At 45.1% G+C, this 22,999-nt stretch overlaps 1 protein-coding gene across 1 annotated transcript in view; it reads left to right on the plus strand.

Moving 5' to 3' along the window:
• The window catches only part of AMOTL1 (angiomotin like 1), an 84,200-nt gene that overhangs the window by 46,815 nt on the left and 14,386 nt on the right, over nt 1–22,999 (plus strand). The window contains exons 6-9 of the mRNA XM_029960962.1: nt 6,684–6,960; nt 11,174–11,318; nt 12,388–12,477; nt 18,784–18,929. Coding sequence (XP_029816822.1) covers nt 6,684–6,960; nt 11,174–11,318; nt 12,388–12,477; nt 18,784–18,929 — 658 coding nt within the window. The remainder of the gene's footprint in view (nt 1–6,683; nt 6,961–11,173; nt 11,319–12,387; nt 12,478–18,783; nt 18,930–22,999) is intronic.

The raw sequence follows: 22,999 nt of genomic DNA on the forward strand, positions 1-22,999 counted from the left end.
CTTGAACTGGAAATACCACTGCTTACTGAGGGGGCTTCATTTGTGGCTACATGCAGAAGACAATCATGCAGGCAGCTTTTAATTCTGATTTAATCCATGCATTTTAAAAGACACCATGCAGAATCAATGAAAAGAATAAATCTGTGCTGTTTTTTTCTTTATGTGCCTCATAAAATTCCACCCTGCCAGGATGTAGAAGCCTATATTTAACTGCTGGAATAGTCTGCGGCTTCTCTGGTTATTTGTGTTTAGCCCCCCCACACATACTCCTGCTGTTTTCAGACAACCTGTTGATATTTACTAATTCAACCACATGTCTGTGGCTGCTGACAGGACTACAAGGAGCTCCCTTTCTTCCCCTGAGACACCCCAGGCAGGCGGGTGAGCTGGCAGCGTGGCTGAGCCGAGGGATGTCACACCCAAGCTGACTTGTGCTGGCGTTTCTCTGCGAGGATAGCCCAAGCACGAGCGTGGGTTGGAGGCTGCACTTCCAGCTGACATGGATGCTGGCAGCCCTGCAGAAGAGCTTTGTTTTGTGTCCTCTCCTGTTCTAATATGCCTTACATTAAAATAAAGGAAAAAGAAATGAAGCTATTCCCACAGCCTGGGTGATGTCCATGTCATTCCTCCTTATCCTTCTCTGTTATTATCCTAGTTGTTTCCTCTAGTTGTGCAGAGCTTTTCTTTTGCTGAAAATCAGCTGGGTTTAGAAAGAGAATCTGTTCTGGATGTAAATCTCTGTGAGGAAATACAGTATCCTGTTCCTCTCTTAACTATGGAGGATGTGTTTAATACAGCATGTCTTTTCAGACAATCATTTTGCCCTGCAAATCTTTATGTAATTGCCCCAAAGAAGCTAGGCCAAATCTTTCCAGCACTAACAAATGTCACTAACAAAACAGTTAATTCAGAAGATGTGAATCCAGGTCTGCAAAATGGTTTCTGAAATAAACCTTTGCGTTTACAAGGTGGTGCAACTATTGCTGGTTCCTTAAGCCAGAGAATATACCATGAGGGCCATGTCTGAGCTATGGCAAATGTTATCCCATTTTGAGTTGTAGCAGCATTTAATGATGGGTCTGTAATTGTGTTTCCTTGCGCCATGACCATCAGACTGGGCTTAGTGACTTTCCCAGGATCCTGTCTTTTTCCTGCATAGTGATAACAGTTTCCTCTATGTTATTCTCAGTGAGAAAGAATAGCATTTGAAGTCTGCTTCATGACTGCAAAAGTCATAGTGAAGTCATGCAGACACCTGAGTCTGAGGTTAGTATACAGACTGAATGCTCCCAGTCAATGGGCAGGAATAAGCACCTTTCACACACTTTTTTACTTGCGTTGTAAGGTAAAAACCTACGGCAGTTTCTGAAAACTGCACCCCAGAAATGCCTCTTTCTTTTTGCTGACTCAACCAGAGCATCCTCAGTAGATGCATGTTAGGAGATAAAGTTCCTTGGGAGAGTCTTTGAGAGATGAAATAGGCCAGTCTGCCCTAGAGGCAAAGGAAGGCAGAGCATTCAGAGAAAGATGAGCTAAATAGGTTAGAGGAGGGCATTTTAATTATGAATGTAAATGCCATGGTATGTTGGAAACAAAGTCCTTTCTCCACTGACCCTTCTCCCTCCCTCCATAGAGGAGAGCTTCACTGTACCTGTAGCAGGGCAGAGATGGATTTCCTTTCTGGAATATTCACAGGCATTTTCATTTTATTCCTTATACTACCTGGCTTTATTGAACAGCAGCTCTTCTGTATTTATGATTTCCTGACCATCAGCAGCAAGTGGACTTTATAATTACTTTTCATTTTGGGGTTTCTTATTCCTACATACAGCTACAAATTCCCCCCGAATTCTTCTATGTTGGTCATTCTTGCTCCCGGGTTTTCCAGTATAAGAGGTGTATTAAGACCATACCTAAATTTGGGGTCTTGGGTGGCCTCAAAATCAGAGGAATTTCTTATGAAGGTGAGGTCCATGGTGAAGTATTTTGCTGAAGATGCTGTATTGCAAGCTATAGGTAGCAGGTTGTTGTATATATATTGCAAGCTATACATTCCTGAAAGGAGAGAGAGCCTGGTGACCTCAGCACAGTAGCCCTTGAATGCCTCACTGCCTGCTTGTGCTCCCTTTTCAAAAAGCTGGTTTCCCTATTTTTTTTCTTCTTTACATTGCATTGCAGAAGCGTTCAGGGGCCCTACTATAATAATGTCAACCAAAAAAAATGGTTTTAATAGAAATGTAGCTGAGGTGTTGCAGAGATATCCAAAACTCATAATGTTCCACAGTTTCATGCTTTTAAGAAGGATGAGTTTTGATGAGAATGTGTTTGGCTGAAAGATTCTAACGTGCTGTAATGCTGAATAAGATCAACATTTAAAATACAGTGGAAGCATTTTGAGAATGTCATTCTTTACTAAGCCCGAAGGAGCTCAGGATAATCCTCATTGCTGCGTTTCTTTGGAGCTTTACATGAGAAGTTGGATGGGAACTAAGCTGATGTTACAACACTCCTATTTTTACAAATGTTGATTTGTTAATGTGAATTGCTGTGTTGATTTTATTGCATATATAGTCAGAGATTTTGCAGTTGGTTAAGTCAGAACTAAATTGAGACAGATTAAACAAGTAAAAGGAAAGTAAGAAACATGTTAATTATGTTGAACAGTCATGCTTCAAAAGGCATAAAGTTGATTGTACCTGTTCAGTTTCCAGGTTAGAAAACACTTTGGAGAATCCCGGCTGTGGCTGCTGAGACTTTGGTGGCTGGCTGCTGCTACAGGGTGTAAATCTTTAGTAGCTCAAGAAGTCATTTGCAGTTCAAGAAAATGGAGATCCCTGGGATCTTTCCTTCCTCTGTAGTGTAAAACTAGACAGACTAAAGTGATGAAAAAATGTTAAAGTGATGAAAGGTTGAGATTTCCCAAAAGTGCCGTGTGAAGAGCTCCTGCAAGGGTCTAAAGGGTGTATCGATGAACAAAGATTGCTCTGCTTCATAATGAAAAAGAAAAAATGATATATCTACTGTTTTAGATTCAGAATTCAATTCAATTCTATTGGTCTCCGCTATTCCCATAAAGAAGAGAGCAAATATTTACCTGCAGCAAATCTGTGTCTCAGTAGGGTGTAACAGCCAAACTTTTTCTTGCTTGAAATCTTTTGGTAAAGACAAACAAACTCACGCTGATCTGGATTAATTGCTATGGTAAAACGTGTGAGTGCAGACTGGCTGTCAGCAGCGTTGAGGAGGTGCTGCGTGCTTGGTTGTATTCACATTTGCTTGTGGAGCATCTTTCACGTTGTGAGTGACATCCCTCACTCGTGATGTCATTTACTGTTCAGATTTTTGAGCAAAAAAATATGGAAGTCTCACGGCAGGCATGATGTCCCTTGCCATGTTTCACATGCTGGAGCATCAGAAGGAAAGGGGTTCTGTGGGGATGGTGTGAGAGCTATGATGGGCTGTCCTAGTGATTTGCAGAGAAGGTTGGCACAAGGCTACATGGGCTTACTGGCTCGCATGGCCTCAGGTCTCCAAGCACTGCCAGGAGACATGATTTTGGTCTAAGGAAGGTAAAACAGGCCTTCCAGGTCTGTGTGACCCCCAGGGCATCCTGCTGCAAGGTCTCAGCAGCAGGCAGGAGTGATGAGGCTGGGGAGGCAGTAAACTTCAAAAGGAGATGAGCAGGGAGCAGTATCTTAATCCATTACTGGTGGATTAAGCTGGAGGCTCTGGGGGTACCTTGAGACTACGACCTTGAAGGGGAACGCCTTTTGCAGCTGGTTGAATTGCTAGAGGGAAGAGATGCCATCCAGAGGGACCAGGAGAGGCTTCAGAAGTGGGCCTGTGCGAACCTCATGAAGTTCAACAAGGCCAAGTGCAAGGAACTCCATCTGGGGCAGGGAAAATGCATCATCAGTAGACTAGGGAACAAGGGGATAAAGAGCAGCCCTGCAGAGGACTTAGGGGTGAAAAATTAGACAGGAGCCAGGAATGTGCACTTGCAGCCCAGAAAGCCAGTTGTGTCATGGTATGGCTGGTAACTGGAAGGAGACCACTCTCCCCCTCTACTCTGCTCTCATAGGACCACACCTGGAGTACTGTGTCCAGCTCTGGAGTCCCCAGTATGAGATGGACCCATGGGAGCAGGTCCAGAGGAGGCCAGAGAGATGATCAGAGGGCTGGAGCACCTCTCCTATGAAGACAGACTGAGAGTTGGGTTGTTCAGCCTGGAAAAGAGAAGGCTCCAGGGAGATCTTACTACAGCTTTCCAATACTTAGAGGGGGCTTATAAGAAAGCTGGAGAGAGACTTTCTACCAAGGCCTGTAGTGACAGGGTAAAGGGCAGTGGTTCTAAACTGAAAGAGAGTAGATTTGTATTAGATAAAAGGAAGAAATTATTTATGCTGAGGGTAATGAGGCACAGGAACGGTTTACCCAGAGAAATTGTGGATACCCCAGCATGGGAAGCGTCCAGTGCCAGGTTGGATAGGGCTTAGAACAACCTGTTGTAGTGGAAGGTGCCCCAGCCTATGGCAGGGGTGTTGGACTAGACGATTTTTAAAGATGCCTTCCAACCCAGACCATTTTGTGATTCTATGAATTTCTGTGTGTTTTGTTGTGAAGTGTCATACAGCACCTCCTTGACTTCCTGTCTTTGTGAAAGTTTTATCCACTTTTAGTAGACATGTAGCTCCTTAGTTATTAGCCTGCACCTCTGCTGGAGAACTGGTATTCCTGGGGCTGAGGGCAAACCCTTCTGGCCCTGTGAGGTGCCCAGGGGGAATGGCCTCTCCTGTGCTCTTGAGCTGCCTCCATGGATATTTAATTTACCAGGAGAGACACAGCCTTAGGGAATGTCTATGCTGTGCAAGTAAAAGCCATCCCAAGGCCAGAGTGAGCTTAACACAGGCTTCCTCAATGCTGGCTGCAGGAAGCTTGGATGGAATCTTTTTCCTAAGGGCACTGCTCTGTGCTTCTGTGCAGGTTAGCAGTGTGCATATGTATGCTCTTTACTCCATTTCAATACCTTTCAGTGCCACAGGTGATGCATTGGGCAAAGCTGGGATGGGAGCATGGGGCTGTGTGTGTGTTGTGTCTGGGAGCCTGCAGAGCCTCATTTGCTTTCGCTCTAGTTTGGACAGAAGATAAGACTAAATTGCTGACTTTCTTTGCCATTGTGTGGCTTGGTGGAGACAAGCAGCACTATTCACTTTTAGGGAAGGACTTTAAAATTGCCTTCACTTTTTAGCTTGTTATGCTGCAGTTGAAGGTAGTGGTGGGTTACTGAGAGGTTTTGAAAGCCCTGTTTCAAGAAGCTGTGTAGGTGCTGAAGACAAGTAACCATAATTACTATGTATTAATATAGCACAAAATTGTCTGTCAAAGAAATAGCATTCATGGATCTTTGAGGCCAAGTGGGGTAAATACATCTGTTCAGTATGTCTTGTGCTTTGTGTAGGGTACAGAAATAAAGGTAATGATATCTACAGCCTAATAGCTTGTGGTTAAGCTAAAATACAAGTTCCAGAATGTGTTTGATTGCAGACTTCAGGTGGGGTCCAGCAGCATATTTTCTAGCCAAACTGGACTCTGACACCGATGGCCCACATGGTCTGGGCTGAGTCTCTTAAACCAGTGCAGTGTAGAAATTTCACAGCTTTGGCCTCTGGGCTGAGGAGTGGCTCAGCCTGTACACAGTGAGATTCTGCGTGGGACTGCTTACCCTGGCCGAGGCTCCGAGACTGCCTGTGCAATGGATGGAGATGTCTGCTCGAGCAGACAAGCTTTGAACTGTGCCCTGCCTAATTTTTCTTCTTTTGAAATAGGGGTCGTCTCCCTTCTTGAGCTTACACAGCTGGCATGTGGGACAGAAAGGAGGGACTTCCATTCCACCTGGCCACCATCTGCGGGGTTACCCTCACTGCTAAGAGATCCTCCTAGGTTATGCCCCAGACATTGCAAATTGTGACTCTGGTGGATTAAAGAGCCCTCCCCCATCAGCAATCCCTGGTCACAAGCAGATCTGCCACCAGCTCACTTCTTATTCTTCTCTGATATGAGCCTGGTGAGTGATGGATGCTCTTAGAGTCAGGGAGTGACACAATGAGGTCTCCCACTGGAAGACGGGTTTTGTGGCTCACCGTGATTGACCAGAGTTGTGGCTCCAGCAGCTCCCCACCAGCCCTTCCCTTTGCTGCTTACTAAAGCCACTCAGGGATGCTGTGTCACTCACATCACTTCCTTCTACCTCGCAGCTTGGCCAATCAGCTGGGCTTGCTCCAGGCAGGGAGTGGTATTTGAAGGGTGAGTAATGCATCCCATGTGTTTCCTTCAAGCCTGCCGGCTTATACTTCTCAGCAGTGTCGTTTGTGGCAAGGGGAGGCAGGAAGAGGCTGGCTGCTGCTGAAGTATTAGCTGTGCACCTAGGCAAAAATGCTGTTTTAGAGTCACTGCTTCCTTTCTCTGTTCATGCCAGATGTGTACGTCACTGTCAAGGGCAGGCGAGGAGACAATTTACCCAGTCCCTGCTGTGATTGTTGGTATTTAGGAATGGCTGAAGACCGTAATCATGACCACACAGTTACAACACTATTAATAAACTGTGCAATCATTAGGTGAAAGCTGCTGCACGCATTTCGAGGGCGTGCGGCTCTAACACCTCGTCCGTGTGTGCTTTCCCGCAGCCGACAATGCCAGCCACCCTTTCCGCCGCCGCCAGCCCAGCAGCACAGCCCCATGTCCTCGCAGGCCACTGCAGGCCCTCTGCTCCCAGGCTCCTTGCCCCCGCTGCCGGCCCCTGCTGCTGCCCAGACTCCGACACTGCCGGGCCAGCAGCTGACACCTGACGCCTTTGCCATAGTGGAGCGGGCACAGCAGATGGTAGAGATGCTCTCCGAGGAGAACCACGTGCTGCGTCAGGAGCTGGAGGGCTACTATGAGAAGGCAGACAAGCTACAGAAGGTACGTGGAGAGGTGGGGATGGGGCCTGGGCAGAACAACCATCTTGATGTCTTTGGGTTCCCCAAGGTGTTCTTCATAGTTGTGTCACTGCAATGGGGGTGCACCAGTGGCCATCTATAACCGTTGCCTCTCCATGGTGGTCTCCCAGAACTGTAATCCTGTGGCTTATGGTCTCCCCTGACTTTAGGGCAAAACAGGGCAACTCATCAGATATCTCTCAACTGGGTATTTTCCCTTCCATCCTTCCATGCTGGTCTCACTGAAGCCTTTCCTGGAGGTCTCCCACAGGCAGAGTCTGCTCCTGTTGCAGCTGGGTCCTGCACCATCTGCACAGGTGTTAGAGCTGCAAGAGAGGACCATTTCAAGAGCACATGCACATCTGTCCCAAGCAGTCTTGTCCACCACAATAAGCTTATGTGGTCCTCTATGCCCTTTGGAAGTGTAACAGCCATCGATGGGCTTGCTCGTTATTTGGAAATGCATTAACTGTGTTGTCTTAGAGGCTTTCACTTACTGCTCTGTGGGTCTTTAAGAACTGATGTTAGATGTCCATCTTTGAACATCCTGGTTTTAAAAGCACTGCCCCCTTACCTGAAAGACCATTTGGTAAAGATTTTGCTCAAAACCCCTTTTTTAAGAGATCCTGCACCCTCTTTTCTGTATGCATGCAGGTTTTTTCAGTGGAAAAGGGCAATATCTTGAGCACTGCCTGGGGTGAGAAGATGAAGAGTCAAATCAAAAAAGTAGAAGCTGCTTAAAACTGAGACTCACTAAAGGCAAAGCAGAGATGCTCCCCAGGTCTGCTGGCTTTGGGTCCCAAGGGTTCAGACCAAATAATTTATTTAGGATCCTACACTCCTACTTTATTTCTATTTTCCCACCACTTATACACCAAGGAGCTTAGACTGCAGGTCTTTTCTCACTGAATTTAGGAATCTAAATAGGAGCTCAATTTTTTTCTATGGTGTGCAGATCAGGGTGTTCTTGGAGACACCCTTCACAGGAGAAGAGGCATCTCTGAGAGACCATGTCCCAGCCTCAGCTTGGGGAAAAATCTGTGACAATCTGGTCAAACGGGTTAGAAAAAAGACCATTTGTTTTGTAGCTGCTGTCTTTTCTGCCTTCTCCTCTGCAACAAGATGAGTTGGGTTTATTCACAGACTTTCCTAAACTTAGCTGAAAAATTTTTGCAGCAACATTAACTATTTGTGAAGACATCTGCAAAGACTTTAATGCTAACTTCCCTGTGGCCTTTGCGGGCAAAAAGAAATATTCCAGCTATTAATTTTACAAAAGCTGCGTTGTTCAGTAAAAGGTATTTGAGTGCAATGCCCTATAAATATTCCAATTTTCTTTTTCACTCTTGGAAATAACTCTCTCTTTATCTTGGATGCACTGCAAGGCGATTGCATCAGACACCAACAGAAAGGTATTCAAGCACGGGCTGAAGTCTCACTTCAGTCAACAGAGCATGGACTTGAGTCCCATTGACTCTGGGGGAATGTAAGCGAAGTATTAAAGTGAAACACATACTCAAGTGCATTCTTTCTTCAGGAAACCAAATCCTTAACGCATGGTATCCCTCCTATGCTGTTTTTTCTGTGTTTGAACACAAGGACAGGGCAGGTGCTCCTCTGTTCCCACAGTTTCAGCTGAACATCACCTCTGAAAATGTGATTGAGTTAAATTACTTACTTTGAGTGTGAAAACTCTTCCCTCTTGTTGGAAGGTGAAGGATCAGGAGAAGTAATTCTTGTTTGTCTGTGCGTAACAGTTTTATTCTAGGTAGGACCACCCTCCTATCACTTTTATTCATAACAGAATAGAAGAAATTAGAGAAAATCAACTTGACTTGTAGGGCTCCCTGGGCATTTGGACGAGCAGATCAGCCCTGAGGCTTGTTATATTCTCAGTTGTGTGTGAACAGACTTTTTTGCAGAGAGGTACAAGGTGGTGATTGATCCTTGTGCTGTGTGACAAGTTGCCTGGTTTTCTTACCCAAAAGGAGTTGGAAGAGGAGTTGTGCACATTTCATTTTGAGCTTTTTTTTTCTTCAAAAGCAAAATATTACTTTCCCTTTTCTGAGAGGTGTTATCTTTCTGAAGTTTAATTGCTGGGCTGGGCTGGCTCTTCCCCATGCCATGTGTGTGGGTTGTTTGAGTAGGTCCGCTCCAGGAGCTACCAGGCAGAGAAGAGGCTGAACTGTTTTTTTTCTCCATAAAAGAAGGAGAAAGAAATCCCAGACTGTTGAGAAACACCGACACAATTTGTGGCTGTTGTTCTGCTCTCCTTTAATTTTATTCAGTGCTGACGGAGGTTCTTTCTTTTCGTACAGTAAGTTTTTGCCTTTGGGGCTGCAGGAGACTTGCATGGTGATGTGTTTTGGGAAATAACAGCATATAGAGGGCCAAGCAGAGCCCTTGTGGTAACCAGCAGTGTTGGGCCAGACTACTGGGCTGTGGAAACCCACTGCTGCGCTGGCAAGTCTGCTTTGCTGTGGTAGGAGCTCTCGGGAGCAGGCATCTTTTCCTGCATGTAGTGGCTCACCTTGGAGAGTGGAGGCATGGGAACTGATGAGTGTCAGGGCACCCAGCTGAGCATGATGTCTGGTTGGGATCATGTAGTTAACAATTTGGGAAAGTGCTTTGATTATGGAAAATTCACATGAGATAGGCTTTTAATTGTAGATCATAGTCATAGGCCAGAATAGACTATTTCAGTTGGAAGAAACCTACAATGGTTATCTAGTCCAACTGCCTGACCAAGTTAAAGCATGTTGTTAAGGGCACTGTTCAAATGCCTTGTAAACTCTGACAGGCTTGGGGCATCACCTGTCTCTCTAGGAAGCTTGTTCCAGGGTTTGACCACCCTCTGAGTAAAGAAATGCTTTCTCATGTCCAGTTTGAACCTTCCCACTTGCTTCATTTTTTGTGCTCGTGAGTGAGCTGAAAGTAGAAATTGGGGAAGATAACCTGGTTTCACCATCGTGGCTCTGCCAGGCTCTTCTTGGTGTGTGGTTTGGAGGTACTGCCTGCCCACGGGCCGTATCCAGGCAGAGTGGCCCCAGCATCATGCAAAGTGCAAGTCCAAGCTTCTGGAGTCTGGCTGCAGGTTCCAACGCAGACAGTGGGGTGACAGCTGCAGCATCCCTGGCAAATCACACCTAAAGCTTAATGAGAGGGACCTAACACCACAGCAAGTGGAGATGAGCTCGCACCCTGGCTTCAAAAATCATGAATCTGTCCCAGCCGTGATTCAAGAGGCCAAAAAAGTACCAGATTTAGAAAGGTATGTGGGAGGCTATATATATCTTGTGGTTTCCAGCCTGTGCACATTATCAAGCTTTTCTCCACAAATACAAGGGCCAGGCACGCAGGAGCAGATTCCCACATCAATGTTGATCATTCCTGCAGCAAAGATTTTACCAAAGCTGTATCACTTAACATGACATTATCTTATTAAAAAAATTAGTTGAATGGATTAAGCTGGACAGCAAAACTCTGCCCAGGACTAATCTCCTGTCAGCCTTTTTGGCTCAGGTCTTAAGATGCAAGTTCACTGCTAAGGGCTTCCTCTGCATACCCTGCCTGCAGTTTGCCAGATTTAGAGGAGATGAAGTTAAGAAGACTGAAAAACCAAAACAATTGGTTCAGTCTGTTATAGAGAGTTTCTTCTTGTATAACGCAGTCTTCGGTCAAGGATGGAAAGAAATGGACCACAATAGTTTAAAATTGATGTGAGGTCACAGCTGAGCTTAACATCTTCTGGTGGCATACACAGCTTAGAGATAAGTTTTGTATCAGGGACCTGGCCGAATAATAAATGTTACCTCCTATAACCCTTTCTCAGAGAGCATACAGCCCACACAAATACACCATTTCCTTTGTTTTTCCTCTTGGATGGCATTAAAGCAGCCACCTCGGTCATAGAGGAAAAGCAACCAAACAGTTCCATCAAGTCCAATGGGGTGTTGTGGCATGGTGAGCTGCCCCTCAGGCCATTTGCAGGGGTCCCTACTGCAGGAGCCTCCAGTGTCGTTGGGGCTTCACACCATCCTCTGCCAGGGAAATGGGTCATTTGTAGACTTGGTGCCTGGTGTGACACTTGGCATGAGCATCGTCTGTACCCCCACGTCTCATCGAAACACGCTGGACAAACCTTGGGGCAGAACACATTCCTGCAGGGCTTTAACAGGACCTCTCTCTCTTTTCAGTTTGAAATAGAGATTCAGAGGATTTCAGAAGCTTACGAGGGCTTGGTCAAGACCACCACTAAAAGGGAGTCTCTGGACAAAGCAATGAGAAACAAACTTGAAGGAGAAATTAGGAGACTTCATGACTTCAACAGGGATCTCCGTGGTATGTTACAGTTGCTTGTGTGTGTTTTTTCCTCTGGTTGACGTGGTATTTCACTTACTAGCTCCAGAGCAGCAGGCTTTAAAACAGTGACTTCGCACACTGTTTAGATAAATGTAATGAGAAATAAGGCCCTGCCCCTTGGCATAAGACAAAACTGCTGTCACCCCCCTAGTGGCAAAAAAGCCTGGCAAAATATGAGAGTCAGTTCCTGATGGTGCCTTTGTGTTCAGCACTTGCAAATATGGGTTTAAGAGCAAGGCCACCAGTCACAATGTCGTGTCCAGATCTAATGAGCTGAAGAGCAAATTGCAATGTAGAACAGTGGTGTGCTACCCATAAATCTCCAAGTTCAGTGCCTTCCCAGACCAGTAGCGAGTATCAAAGGCCATCTCTTTTTTGTATTAAAAACATAATATTGAGGGTGTATCTTTTTGAGGAAGGAGGTGGAGTGTATGTTGGATGGTTATTGCCAATCCAGGTTCCCGATGGGGTACTTTGGTACCTGCTCATGCAGTGAGATGCCTTCTGCAAACTGACTTACCTTTTTGCAGTGGTGCAAGATGGGTCACATGGTCTTTTTGGAGAAGGGAAGAATCCGAAGGCAGGATCTTCCCTGGAAACTTCCCAGGAAACTATCCCTGGCTGCAAAAACTCCTCCTTTCCTGTGGGCATCCCCAAGGATTGGCATTAAATGGGGTGGGGGCTACCTTCCCTCTGGAGGCACCAGGGGCAGCTCTTCACTGCAGGAAAGCACCCATCCCCTTGCAAAGCTGGTTAATTCAGATTGCAGATGCCTTGTTGCATTTTGGACAGTGTGAGAGATGAACTGCCTGGACATGTCAGCTGTGAATGGCAGAGGCTTTTCCCTCAGTTTCTGTAAATCTGACCGACACAGCTTCATGGAAGAGGTCAAAGGCTTCATCTTTTATGTATGTGTCAGCCTCCATTTTAATGTCCTCCTTCAGAGAGTCTATTTATACTGCTCTGCTGGCACACGTCTTATTTTCTTGGTTGACCTACAATTTTATATACATATATTTATACTTAAAGTATTTCCTGTTTTTTGCAGAACGACTGGAGACAGCCAATAGGCAGCTAGCCAGCAGAGACTTTGATGGGCATGAGGATAAGGCAACAGAGGGCCTTTATGCCACTCAGAGTGAGTACTGTGCCTATCTGTTTGGAAGGTGCATATAGGTATATGTGTGTATATATAAGCATACACATGGTGAAGTGGAGGTAAATACTTAGCTATTAATTGTTATTGTGCTTGTGGCTTGGTTTTACTCAGCTAATTCATCACATACTCATTTCAGCTGCAGACTGCATTATGTAGGTAGCGGTTTTTTTTCTCTCTGAGCATCAGAACGAAGCAGTGTGAGTTAATGGTAACACAACTTAGCTTATTTTTGAGAAATATTTATCTGAAATTGTGAAGTGTTGCTTGCAGGGTCATCTCTAGAGATGCTTGCTTCTAGGAGAAGCGAAATTCTTCTCTTGGCTGGGAAAAGCCCAGAGCAGCCTCTGCTGACTAATTATCAGTGCCAATTATGGTTTAACCAGCAGGAGAAAGAGCAAAGCTGGACCATACCTTTCACAAAGGACTGAAGAGACAAAGACTTTACAGCTTCTACTGCTATGAAGGCATCTGTTCCCAACAAATTTTAGGCTTCCATAATGACTGGGCACAGTGCTGCAGATTTCGTTGCCATGCACTGATGTGTGTGAGATCATCCAACCCAAAACCCAAGCAGCTGGGTGCTGTGTGGCAGTGTGTGACTTCTTTTGTATCCTGACCATCTTTAGCACACATCCAGAAGGGCTTGATCACCTGAGAGCTGGGCAGTATATTGTAAGCTTAAATCCTGTTGAAGCTCAATGCTGCATACAACTGAACCTGTTTTATTTATCACACCAAGAGCTTCCTTGGAAGATGAGCCGCTACTGCAGTGCAGAACATCCATCTCCATTAGCAGTACAGTGTTTGATACTAGTCAAAATGCTTCACCACCAGCCTTTCAATGTCCACCAGCTGCTCCAAGTGTTGGAGAGCCTTCTCCTGGCTCCCACCGGCAGCAATGATGCCAGCACAGCTGATCATTTGGTGCATGTGTGCACAAACCAGAAGAGAATCTGGTGATCTTTTCCATGACATGTTAGCTTTACCATATTAGCAGATGGCCTAAGGATGTGTAGATACTGCTGTGAATCCAAGGGGATGATCTGTTAAGGAAGTAGCATTGCTGTGTAAGTCTTGTCATCCTTGGGAAGAGTTCAAATGGGATAAGCTACACAGTGGAAATTGGAGACTGGGATCTTCTCTCTTCTTATAGAGACAGCCTGGTAGTGTTGCTATATACTGTTGGCTACAGGGGGGAGTTAAATCTCCAAGATGGACTCAATTCGAGTTACTTTCTAGTACATAAACATGCTCTGTGCTTCTGCTGGTAAATAAATAGCAGTGAAACTTTGTGCTGTGCACTCAGCGTATTACTGCAATCAATTCACAGCTTACAAACAAATATAGCTCTCCAGATCCTATCACATAAGACAGTCTGGATGCTTGGAGTGTCTCCTGGCTAGGCCAGAGAGCTAAATGTTAGCAATGCAATGCAGAGTGCTTCCGAGAATAGAAAAATGGGCATGTGTAAAGCAAGTTCTCTTCAGTTGTGTTCTGTGGGCTGCTGGGACTCTCACAGAAATGACCTTGATACCAGGGTGTCTGCCTAAAACACCCTTCTGAGAGTCCCTAAAAGGTTTTGCTTGAAGTCCTCTGTTGCTGACTACATTTGTATGCTGATGATTGTGAGTGATTGTGAGTCTTCCCCAGGGGCAGACCATGACTGAGGTTGGGTTGCACCTCACTACCAAGATGGGAGTTTTCACAAGCACAGTTTGTACTCTCCTCATATCTTTTAATGGGATACACAGGCAGAAAACGGAGAGTTGGAAAACTGAGTTTTATCTGCCATGTGTACACTTGTCTACTGAGATTAAAATAGCCATTTTTAGAAGAAGAGAAAAAAACTTGTCATGAAACTGATTTTTTTGGTTTTTTCCTAAGGGTCACACCTTATTAAGACAGGTATGTAAATGCAAATCTTAATTTTCATTAGGAAGCAAAAGCATATTTCTAGTCCCTATGTATAACCCAAGTTATACAAGAAAACTCCAACATTGACAGGTTCCTAAAAGTTATAATATTTAAGCCACTCTCATGATGAATTGAAGAAGGAAAGATAAAATTCTTGAGGTTGGTAATGCTGAAAACAAAGTTTTATGTGGTAAAACTCCAGTAATAGGAAAAAATCCCTGAAAAACAAGTCTGGCAAAACAGGATGTGCAAGGATCATTTCTCAGTTCCTCACAGAGCTCTCCATTAGCAATGCAACAGTGCAGAGCAGTTGTGAACTCTGAGATGGGGACTGGAGGTGACACAAAAAATCTTATTCTTTATAATAGTAATAGGCGAAGCCAGGCCACATGCCTGGAAGTATTCAGTGCTAGGCATTTGTGCCTAAGAGAAATGCTACTGTTGTGTCGGGGTAGGAGAGAACTCACACCATATTAGTTTCCTGATAATTGTGATGTTTTGTCAGGGAAAAAGTTTATTTTAAGGAAAGACATGAAGCAACAACTGATGAAGGCATATATGCCAATACAGACAAGAGAAGAGACTGGAAGGAGGAGCCTGAGAGATTCTGTGGGAAGGGAGGGACAGGAAGATTGAAGATGGTTTCAAGGGTATAGGGCAGAGAGAAAGCTTATGATATGCTATATCATGGGAAAATATGTTTTGGTGAAATCTGAGAATTTTGTGTGGTTTTGTGGGATTTCTGGACTCTGGGAGCAGGGATCCTTGGAGGGTCTGTTTTTTCGGGTGTCTGAGACAGATTGAGGTCTATGCCCATCCACATGGCTCTTCACCCGTTAGTGGGGGTGCATGGATAGTTTTGGCAGTGTGTTGATAGAGCCTCATGCTCCATGGGAATGTTCAGTTCATGTGCTATGAACTTGTGTATCTATCTCTGTCTCAAATATCCTAGGCAAATAAATATTCCCATTGAATGTGTCCAGCCAAAGAAAATGCCCACAACAGATGTTTTTTAAAGTGGAGTTTTGGACAGACTAAGTGCCATTTGGTATTAAGAAAGGAAATAATCAGGAAATAATCTGTGTTGCTACTCCAGGCCTCCCTTGTCCCGCTGTAGTCAACTTCAAACCACAGCTACAGAGAGCTGAGTGAGGCTTGGGCAGAGGGACAGGTGGACAGATTGGCAGACAGTGGCTTTGGTGCTCCTCTGTAGGGAAACCTCAATGTCTGGACCTGGTGACCTGGCGCTAGTCAGGAGTTGCAAGGCTGATAAAAGGCTAAATAAGTCCCTCAGGTTTCACTGAGGAATGGCATGGTCACCAGAAAGCATCTGTGGAATTAGCAGCTCTTAAGTGAAGAGCCACCATTGGAAAATGCAAACCTGCATAAGAGAAATTATTGGAAGTGCCACAAGGGATGTGGTATGGGAGCCAGTCTTGTTTTCAGCAAATCTCCTGCAGCCCAATTACTCTCTGGCTGCCGTAACTTGATATATTTTCTGCTGCCAACAGTGGTCATTTTGTATGAACAAGGACTGTCTTTAAAGTATGTCCATGTTACCACTCTGCAACATCACAGCAAGGAGAAAGGCAGCTAGGGATGTATTGAGATGGTCATTAAATTGGTCAAATAAGTTGATATTCGGATATAATGTGTAATAAGCTGGAGTTCACATCTGAGTATAGGGAAGAGATGACACAGATTGAGTGTATCTTTTTATCTAATGTTTCTGCTACAAAGCCGGGTCAAGACTTATCTACTTTTGGTGTACTTACCCAGCTTGACAACTCAGAAAGCCTACTTGAGAAGCACTGAAGCAGGCTTCTTGCTTAATCTCCTTTCTTCTACGCAACCAGAACACAGATGTCCACAGTGTGTGGAGGTACAATAGGCAGAGGCAGTGGGTGGAAAACTGTGAGATTACAACTGTGAACTGCAGCAGAGAAGCCATTTGGGAACTGTTCTGTAATGGGATGTGGCAATGACCTACTAGAATATAGAAACAGTTATTAACTGGAGTCCTTTAGTTAAAATGGTGTATGCAAGGGTAGTGCAGTAAACCAGTATTTTTAGACTTTAAGGATACCTTGTATGCACTTGAAGAGAACCTAAGGTATATTCAACCAAGTTCCTTCTTCACTAAAAATGAATGCAAGTAATGCATTTATAAAATGTACCCCTAGCATTTTGCAGGCTGAAGCTGACATGGAGAAGTGTTGGGAGCTGTTCAGGAAATTTTTCTTGCCAACCTTCTAGTGGTGGTTATTTTGTGTTCAGCATTATTTTCCTCCTTTGGGGGGATAGAAAGCATAATGCAGCAGGGCAGGCTGAGTGCTTCAAGTTCCCTGAAAGGAAGTTGAAAGTGAAGATCCCAAGTCCTGTTTTGCTATGTGTTATCTCCATTTGTAATATGAAATATGGGTTTCAGATCTGGAGCAGAGCACGTGTGATCCCAGCACGAGATGGTGAAGTGCCATAGGGCTGAAATAGCATTCATCTTCCAGCTTCCTCACCCTCACATTAGCTCCTGGTTAATTTGCCCACATGTACACTTTTGCACAATAGATAATAATGTTTCTTCTGGTCAATCCAATTGAAGTAAATGTATTTGCATTGAAGGAAGAGGTCTGCATGTCCAATATAAAATTCCTTGCCAACAAGGGAAGATTAAGGCCACGTCTTACCAAGACAGCCCGTGGTGGCAGTCAGTGACGTGGTTGTGCAGCACTCACTGGGCTTTGCTTGTGGGCTCTGCAGTGACCAGCATGCCGGTGTTGCTGCCAGGGTTTCTTGTTATGAGGTGCTGAATTCCTCCTTTAAGGATAAATGGGAAGATGGCTGGGTGGCTTTTGCCTTGTTCCACATGGCTCAGCTCATATACATCTGCCCTTGCTACAGACACCTTCTGATGGTGTGGAAATTAAATCTCTTCTCATCCCACCTGACATTAAGGAAGAATGTGGCCAGTTCAGGTCTGAAATTGACTGGTTTTGACCATGTGACATTTTCTGACCCTGCTTGGGGCTTCCAGCTTGAGTGGTCACATTTGGGTGGGGTGGGCTAGGTGTTTAGGGCAGATTTTCCACATTTCAGTGTTTTTGGATAAACTTTTCATTTCATTTAAAAATAATAAATTCTGTAATGCTGTGTTTTAAAAGTCAAAAATCAAAACAATGTTTAATTGATGCCAAATTAATTTTTGGAGGAAATTTTCCTTCCTGGAAGCTTTCCAAGTGCTCTATTTTTGTTGTCATTAAGAATGAAGGCCAGATTTTGAAATCTCATATTTCCCTGAATGAAACCTTGATCCCCTGCTTGCTCCAGTTATTAACTGTTTGTGTTCTGACATGGGGGATCCAGTGATTGGCCTGTGACACTCATGTTCCCTGAAATGGCTTCTCAGCACTGTCAGGGCAGAAGCAGATGGAGCCAAGCATTTCCCCAGGCAACTTGCCAGCGAAGTCAGTGGTGGGCCTGCAGTTTGTTGCAGAAGAAAATGATGTGAGCAAAGCTGACTGAATTTAGCCAGTTGTGTTTTTTTAACATAGTTTTAAATCTTACCCAAAAAAGGGATGATTTTTTGGCACAAGTCTTGCTTGTGATGTGTTAAGGTGTTTAGTAGGAGAGGAGCACTGATCACTGAATCCTTAAGTCATGCTGGTCTGGAAAGTTACCTCAGGCCCCTGTGGAGCTGAAATGTCTCCCACAGCCTCCATTTCTCTGCATGCCTAGAGAAAGCCTGTACAGATGCCTTCTATCTTACTCTTCCTTATTGCTTTCCCCTCTTTACATTTTCAGGCTGTCCAGCACAGATTGCTGTTTATTATTTGGCTTTTCCACATTTTCTGTATGTCGTGATCTCTGTCTTTGCAGATAAAAAGGACCAGGCACAGCACAAACCACGTCCATGGGTCTGAGGTTTCCTGCCCATTGCAGAAGGGCAGCAGCATCCAAGCTGACAGCTACAAGCAGCCCTTGACGTAGGCTATTCTCAGGCAGGGCTTGGGTGTTGTATGGGAAAGGAGTAGTTGGTGCAAGCCAAAATTTGCTGGGCAACGTACTAGCAGTTCAGCAGAATGGAAAGCTGTGAGGCAGTGCTCACGTCCCCAAGCTCTGCTAGTGCAGATGCAGCCCAAGCTGCCACTCGTCTCTGCTGCTGGTTGTCATGTAGAGCTGGGCACTGAGGGGCCAAGCCCTGGCAGTAGAAGCTCCTTGCCCACTGTGTCTCAGCTTTGTGTTGTAATGGCCCTACTCGCTGCTGCTTCACATAATTTTTGCTTTTCTAGGAAGGTGGCAGCTTACCTCTGGTATGTGATCTTGGGCCTGTGAGCTGTCCTTATGGAGTGGCTCTTGTTCTTGACTTTCTTTCAGACAAAGAGCACTTGAAGGAGAAGGAAAAGTTGGAGATGGAACTGGCAGCTGTGCGTTCAGCCAATGAGGACCAGCGGAGGCACATTGAAATCCTTGACCAGGCCCTAAACAATGCTCAAGCCAAGGTCATCAAACTGGAAGAGGAGGTGAGGCATGGACAACATTTCTGTGCTCTGAGGATAGATGTGGCTTGCAGTTAGGCCTTTCTCCATCCAAGTCCTGATTCTCTTCTAGCCATAGTGTGGTAGGTCTTCCTGTTTCGCTTGAATTGGTGTTCTTATAGAGAAAATGCATAGTTATACAATACTGAGACAAACAAGCAAGCAAAGGAGACCACAACCATAGACGTTTCCGGAGCAGAGCCTTCAACATGTAACCAGGAGCAAGACCAAACTCATTTAGTTAATTGATGGCTGAGGTAATGGTACAACTTAACAGAAAAAGCTAATTAAAAAACTGACCTGGGACTGTGATACAGACATGTGATGTTGGTGCATCCCATTTCTCTCCGAAGAATACCAGGAGGCTTTTGAGATGTGCACAGCAGCACAGCAGTGCGGGGCTTGGTAACTTTACATCTTAAAAGATCTGGCTGAGGGCAGACTGACCAGGATTTAGAGGTACAGAGAGCTAGAGGTTTTATTTGAGAGCTGAAGAGAACCTATCATACCATATCTCAATTTATTGTATTCCTTAAGGACCTTCAGTCAGGAGGTATGGATTTAGTACCTAGTTCAAAGTCTATGCATTCTAGCAGACCAGGCAAGACTGTCAAAACAGGCCTTTTTGGCTCTAAAATGTCTGTCAATGGGACCAACAAAGAGGGAGACTGTTTTATGGGAAGTGAAAGAAACATAATCTTTACCATCTGAGTGGGCAGGTCACTGGTGAGGGAAAGGCCATTGGTGAACCTCTACCCTTGCAGATTTGATAGGGGTTCAGGCTTTGGCACAAACTGTTGGCACAATCTTGGGCAGGTCTGTTCCGCTTTAGAGCCTCATTTTCCACGTGCACCCTCCCCAGGGTTGGCCAGAAGGGGAATCCACAGGACCCTGCTGAGTGCATGGATGCAAGGGTTCTTGTGAGAAGGGAAAGCTTTTCTCAAACTTGTGCAAGTAACTTAGGTGCTGTTGTTTGTCTTGGAAAGATAAGGGGTGAATTGACCTCAGTGATATTTGAATGTTTCCTATCAGGGTATCCAGCAGACAGACCTCTTGTTAGGCTAACTAATGGTTAATTTGAGTCTGGAAGATTTATGGTACTATATGTAAGTGCTGAAGGCATTGTCTTTTTGTACCTGATCATTAGACCATTCTGACTTCCTATTTAGAAACACTTTAAAAACTCCTTTTCTTCCAGTGGATACACTCAGCAGCAAGAAGAGGATCACATTAAGTTTAACTGCTCCTTTGTTAGTTAGATTAAAGCCTGCTCACTGCCCTGGTGTATTTGGGGCAGTCCCTTTGGGGCAGCTGCAGGAGGCAGCATACCTTTAATCTGTACATGATTCACTTGACACTGTTTGGCTTAAAGGCAATTTGAGGTTTTCTATTTGCATTTCATTACAAAGTGGCCGAATAAGGGAATGTTTTAGGTGGCAACACATGCTCCTACAGCCATGACATCATGCAGAGGATGGGAAGAAATACATTTAACTCCTGTCTGCTCCATAGACTGTCAGTGTCGTGTTGGCAGGTAACATTGACTTGCTGAGTACACACTAGTGAAGGCAGAAGCATAAATGCCGATTCCCATGCAGGTGGTGCAAGAATCTACCTCGTGCCTGCTGGGTTGTAGTAAATATGTTTGCAGCCTTAGGGCTCTGTCTCTGAGAGCTTGGCAGTAGCCAGGTTTTAGTCTAGTCATCCAACATAAATGTACCTCTGTTGGATCCTGGATTGCGGACTGGCGGAGCTGAAGAGAGATTAAAGCTTCCCCTCTAGAGAGCTCCTAACCTCCTGCCAGGGCGTGGCACATGTTATGGAGGTGGTAACTTCCTACCTGGGGCACTGTAGGTGTTACAGAGGGGGTAACCTCCTGCCCGGGGCATGATAGATCTTAGAGGTGACATATATGAAAGTGACGCAACAGTATTTGCCAGAGTTTGTCTGACAGAACCCTCAGCCTGGACAAACCCATGTTGACCTGATAGTTTTTAATTGTTTTTTTCATTCTAAGGGGAGTCCAAATGAATTTTAGCCCAGCTGCCGTGTTTTAATTGTTCAAGGCAGTATCAGGCAGCTTGGGTGAAGTGCAGTTAATCTGAGGCTGCTGGCATGTGCCCAAGTGCCTGTGCTCCCTTTCCCTTGTTTTTGCCCTGTTTCATAGCTAAATCAGAGCAACTTTTCAACAGTCTCCAGTGTTTCTGGGTCATAATTTGACACATGCAGCAGATATAGCTGTAGTGTTAAACTTTCAAGTTAAAGCAGGGATTTTTACTATAATTGGGAATATATTGAAGGAAACACAAAATCACTCAAATCCAATGACTTATTGTTAACAGAGCTCTAGCTCATGCACTGCTTGGTAAATCCACACAGATTTCTTCTATCACCAGAATGTAATTAAGTTTAACAGTTTTTTAGATCAAGCCTTTAGAAATAAGCAGTAGCTACTAAGTTGAATTAAGATAAGACAGTGTACTGTGTACATCTGCATTATCCTGAGTGCCCGCTAGTAGAAGGATTTAATTAAAAAATATGTAGGTGGCATTAACGCCACATGTCATTTAGGAGACTGCTGGTGGAATTGTGTTTTCTGGTCCATGCTTTGGATAGAAGACTGGATAATTGGAGAGGGTTCAGAAAACAGCTGTAGAGTTTATTTGGGGCCCAGAAATTGTTCTTTGCTGTGAACAGTTAAAGTGAAGAGGTGGTTGAGCTCCAGTCCATGCACATGAGCATGAATCACAGAATGGATAAGGTTAAAAGGGACCACAGAAGGTCATCTGGTCCAACTTCCCTGCACAAGCAGGGTCATCATAGAACGCATGGCACAGGATTTCCTCCAGAAGGTTCTTAAGTATCTCCAGTGAGGAGACTCCACAACCTCTCTGGGCAATCTGCTCCAATGCACAGTGGCCCTCACAGTAAAGACGTTCTTCTCGTATTCATCTGGAACTTCCTGTGCATCAGTTTCTGCCTACTGCCTCTTCTCCTATGGCTTGGCACCAAGAAGAGCCTGGCTCCATCCTCATGATCCCCTCTCTTCAGATACTTATAGACATTGATGAGGTCCACTCGCAGTTGTCTCTTCTTGAGGCTGAACAGCTCCAGCTCCCTCAGCTATTTCTTGTAAGAGAGATGCTCCAGTCCCTTAATCATCTTTGTAGCCTTCCACTGGACCTGCTCCAAGAGGTCCATGTCTCTCTTGTACTGAGGAGCCCAGAACTGGACATAGTGCTCCAGATGTACCTCACCAGGGCTGAGTAGAGGGGCAGGATCACCTCCCTCTACCTGCAGGCAATGCTCTTCTTAATGCATCCCCGGATTCCATTGACTGCCTTGGCCACAAGGACACACAGCTGGCTCATGGACAACTAGTTGTCCACCAGGACCCCCACGTGCTTCTCCACAGAGCTGCTTTCCAGCAGGTCAGTCCCCAGACTGTGCTGGTGCATGGGGTTATTCTTCCCCAGATGCAGGACCCTGTATTTGCCTTTGTCGTATTTCAGACCATTCTTCTTTGACCGTCTCTCCAACCTGTCGAGGTCCTTCTGAAGGGCTGCAGAGACCTCTGGGGTATTGGCCACTCCTCCCAGCTTTTGTTGTCAGTGAACTTGCTGAGGAGGCATCAGCCCCTTCATCCAAGTCACTGATGAATAAGTTAAACAATACTGGGCCCAATATTGAACCCTGGAGGACACCACTACTGACAGGTCTCCAAACAGACTTTGTGCCACTAATTATGACCCTCTGGGATCTGCCTTTCAGCCAGTTCTCAATCCACATCACTGTCCACTCATCCAGTCCACACTTCCCGAGTTTACCTCTGAGGATATTGTGAGAGACACCGTCAAAGGCCTTGCTGGAGTCCCGGTAGACAATATCCACTGCTCTCCCTTCATCCATCCAGGGATGGATGAAGAAGGGATTGCTGTCAGACAGATTCATCATCTTGGCCAGTCTTCATGAATGAAGATCCAGGAAAGGTCTCCACCCACATTTGTTACAAGCGCGCTGGTGATACAGGGCTTTGCAAATGCGGGTAAGGCCTT

Source organism: Manacus vitellinus, unplaced genomic scaffold (genome assembly GCF_001715985.3).
Source record: "Manacus vitellinus isolate BGI_N305 unplaced genomic scaffold, ASM171598v3 scaffold_2_pilon, whole genome shotgun sequence".
Taxonomy (NCBI): Eukaryota; Metazoa; Chordata; class Aves; order Passeriformes; family Pipridae; genus Manacus; species Manacus vitellinus.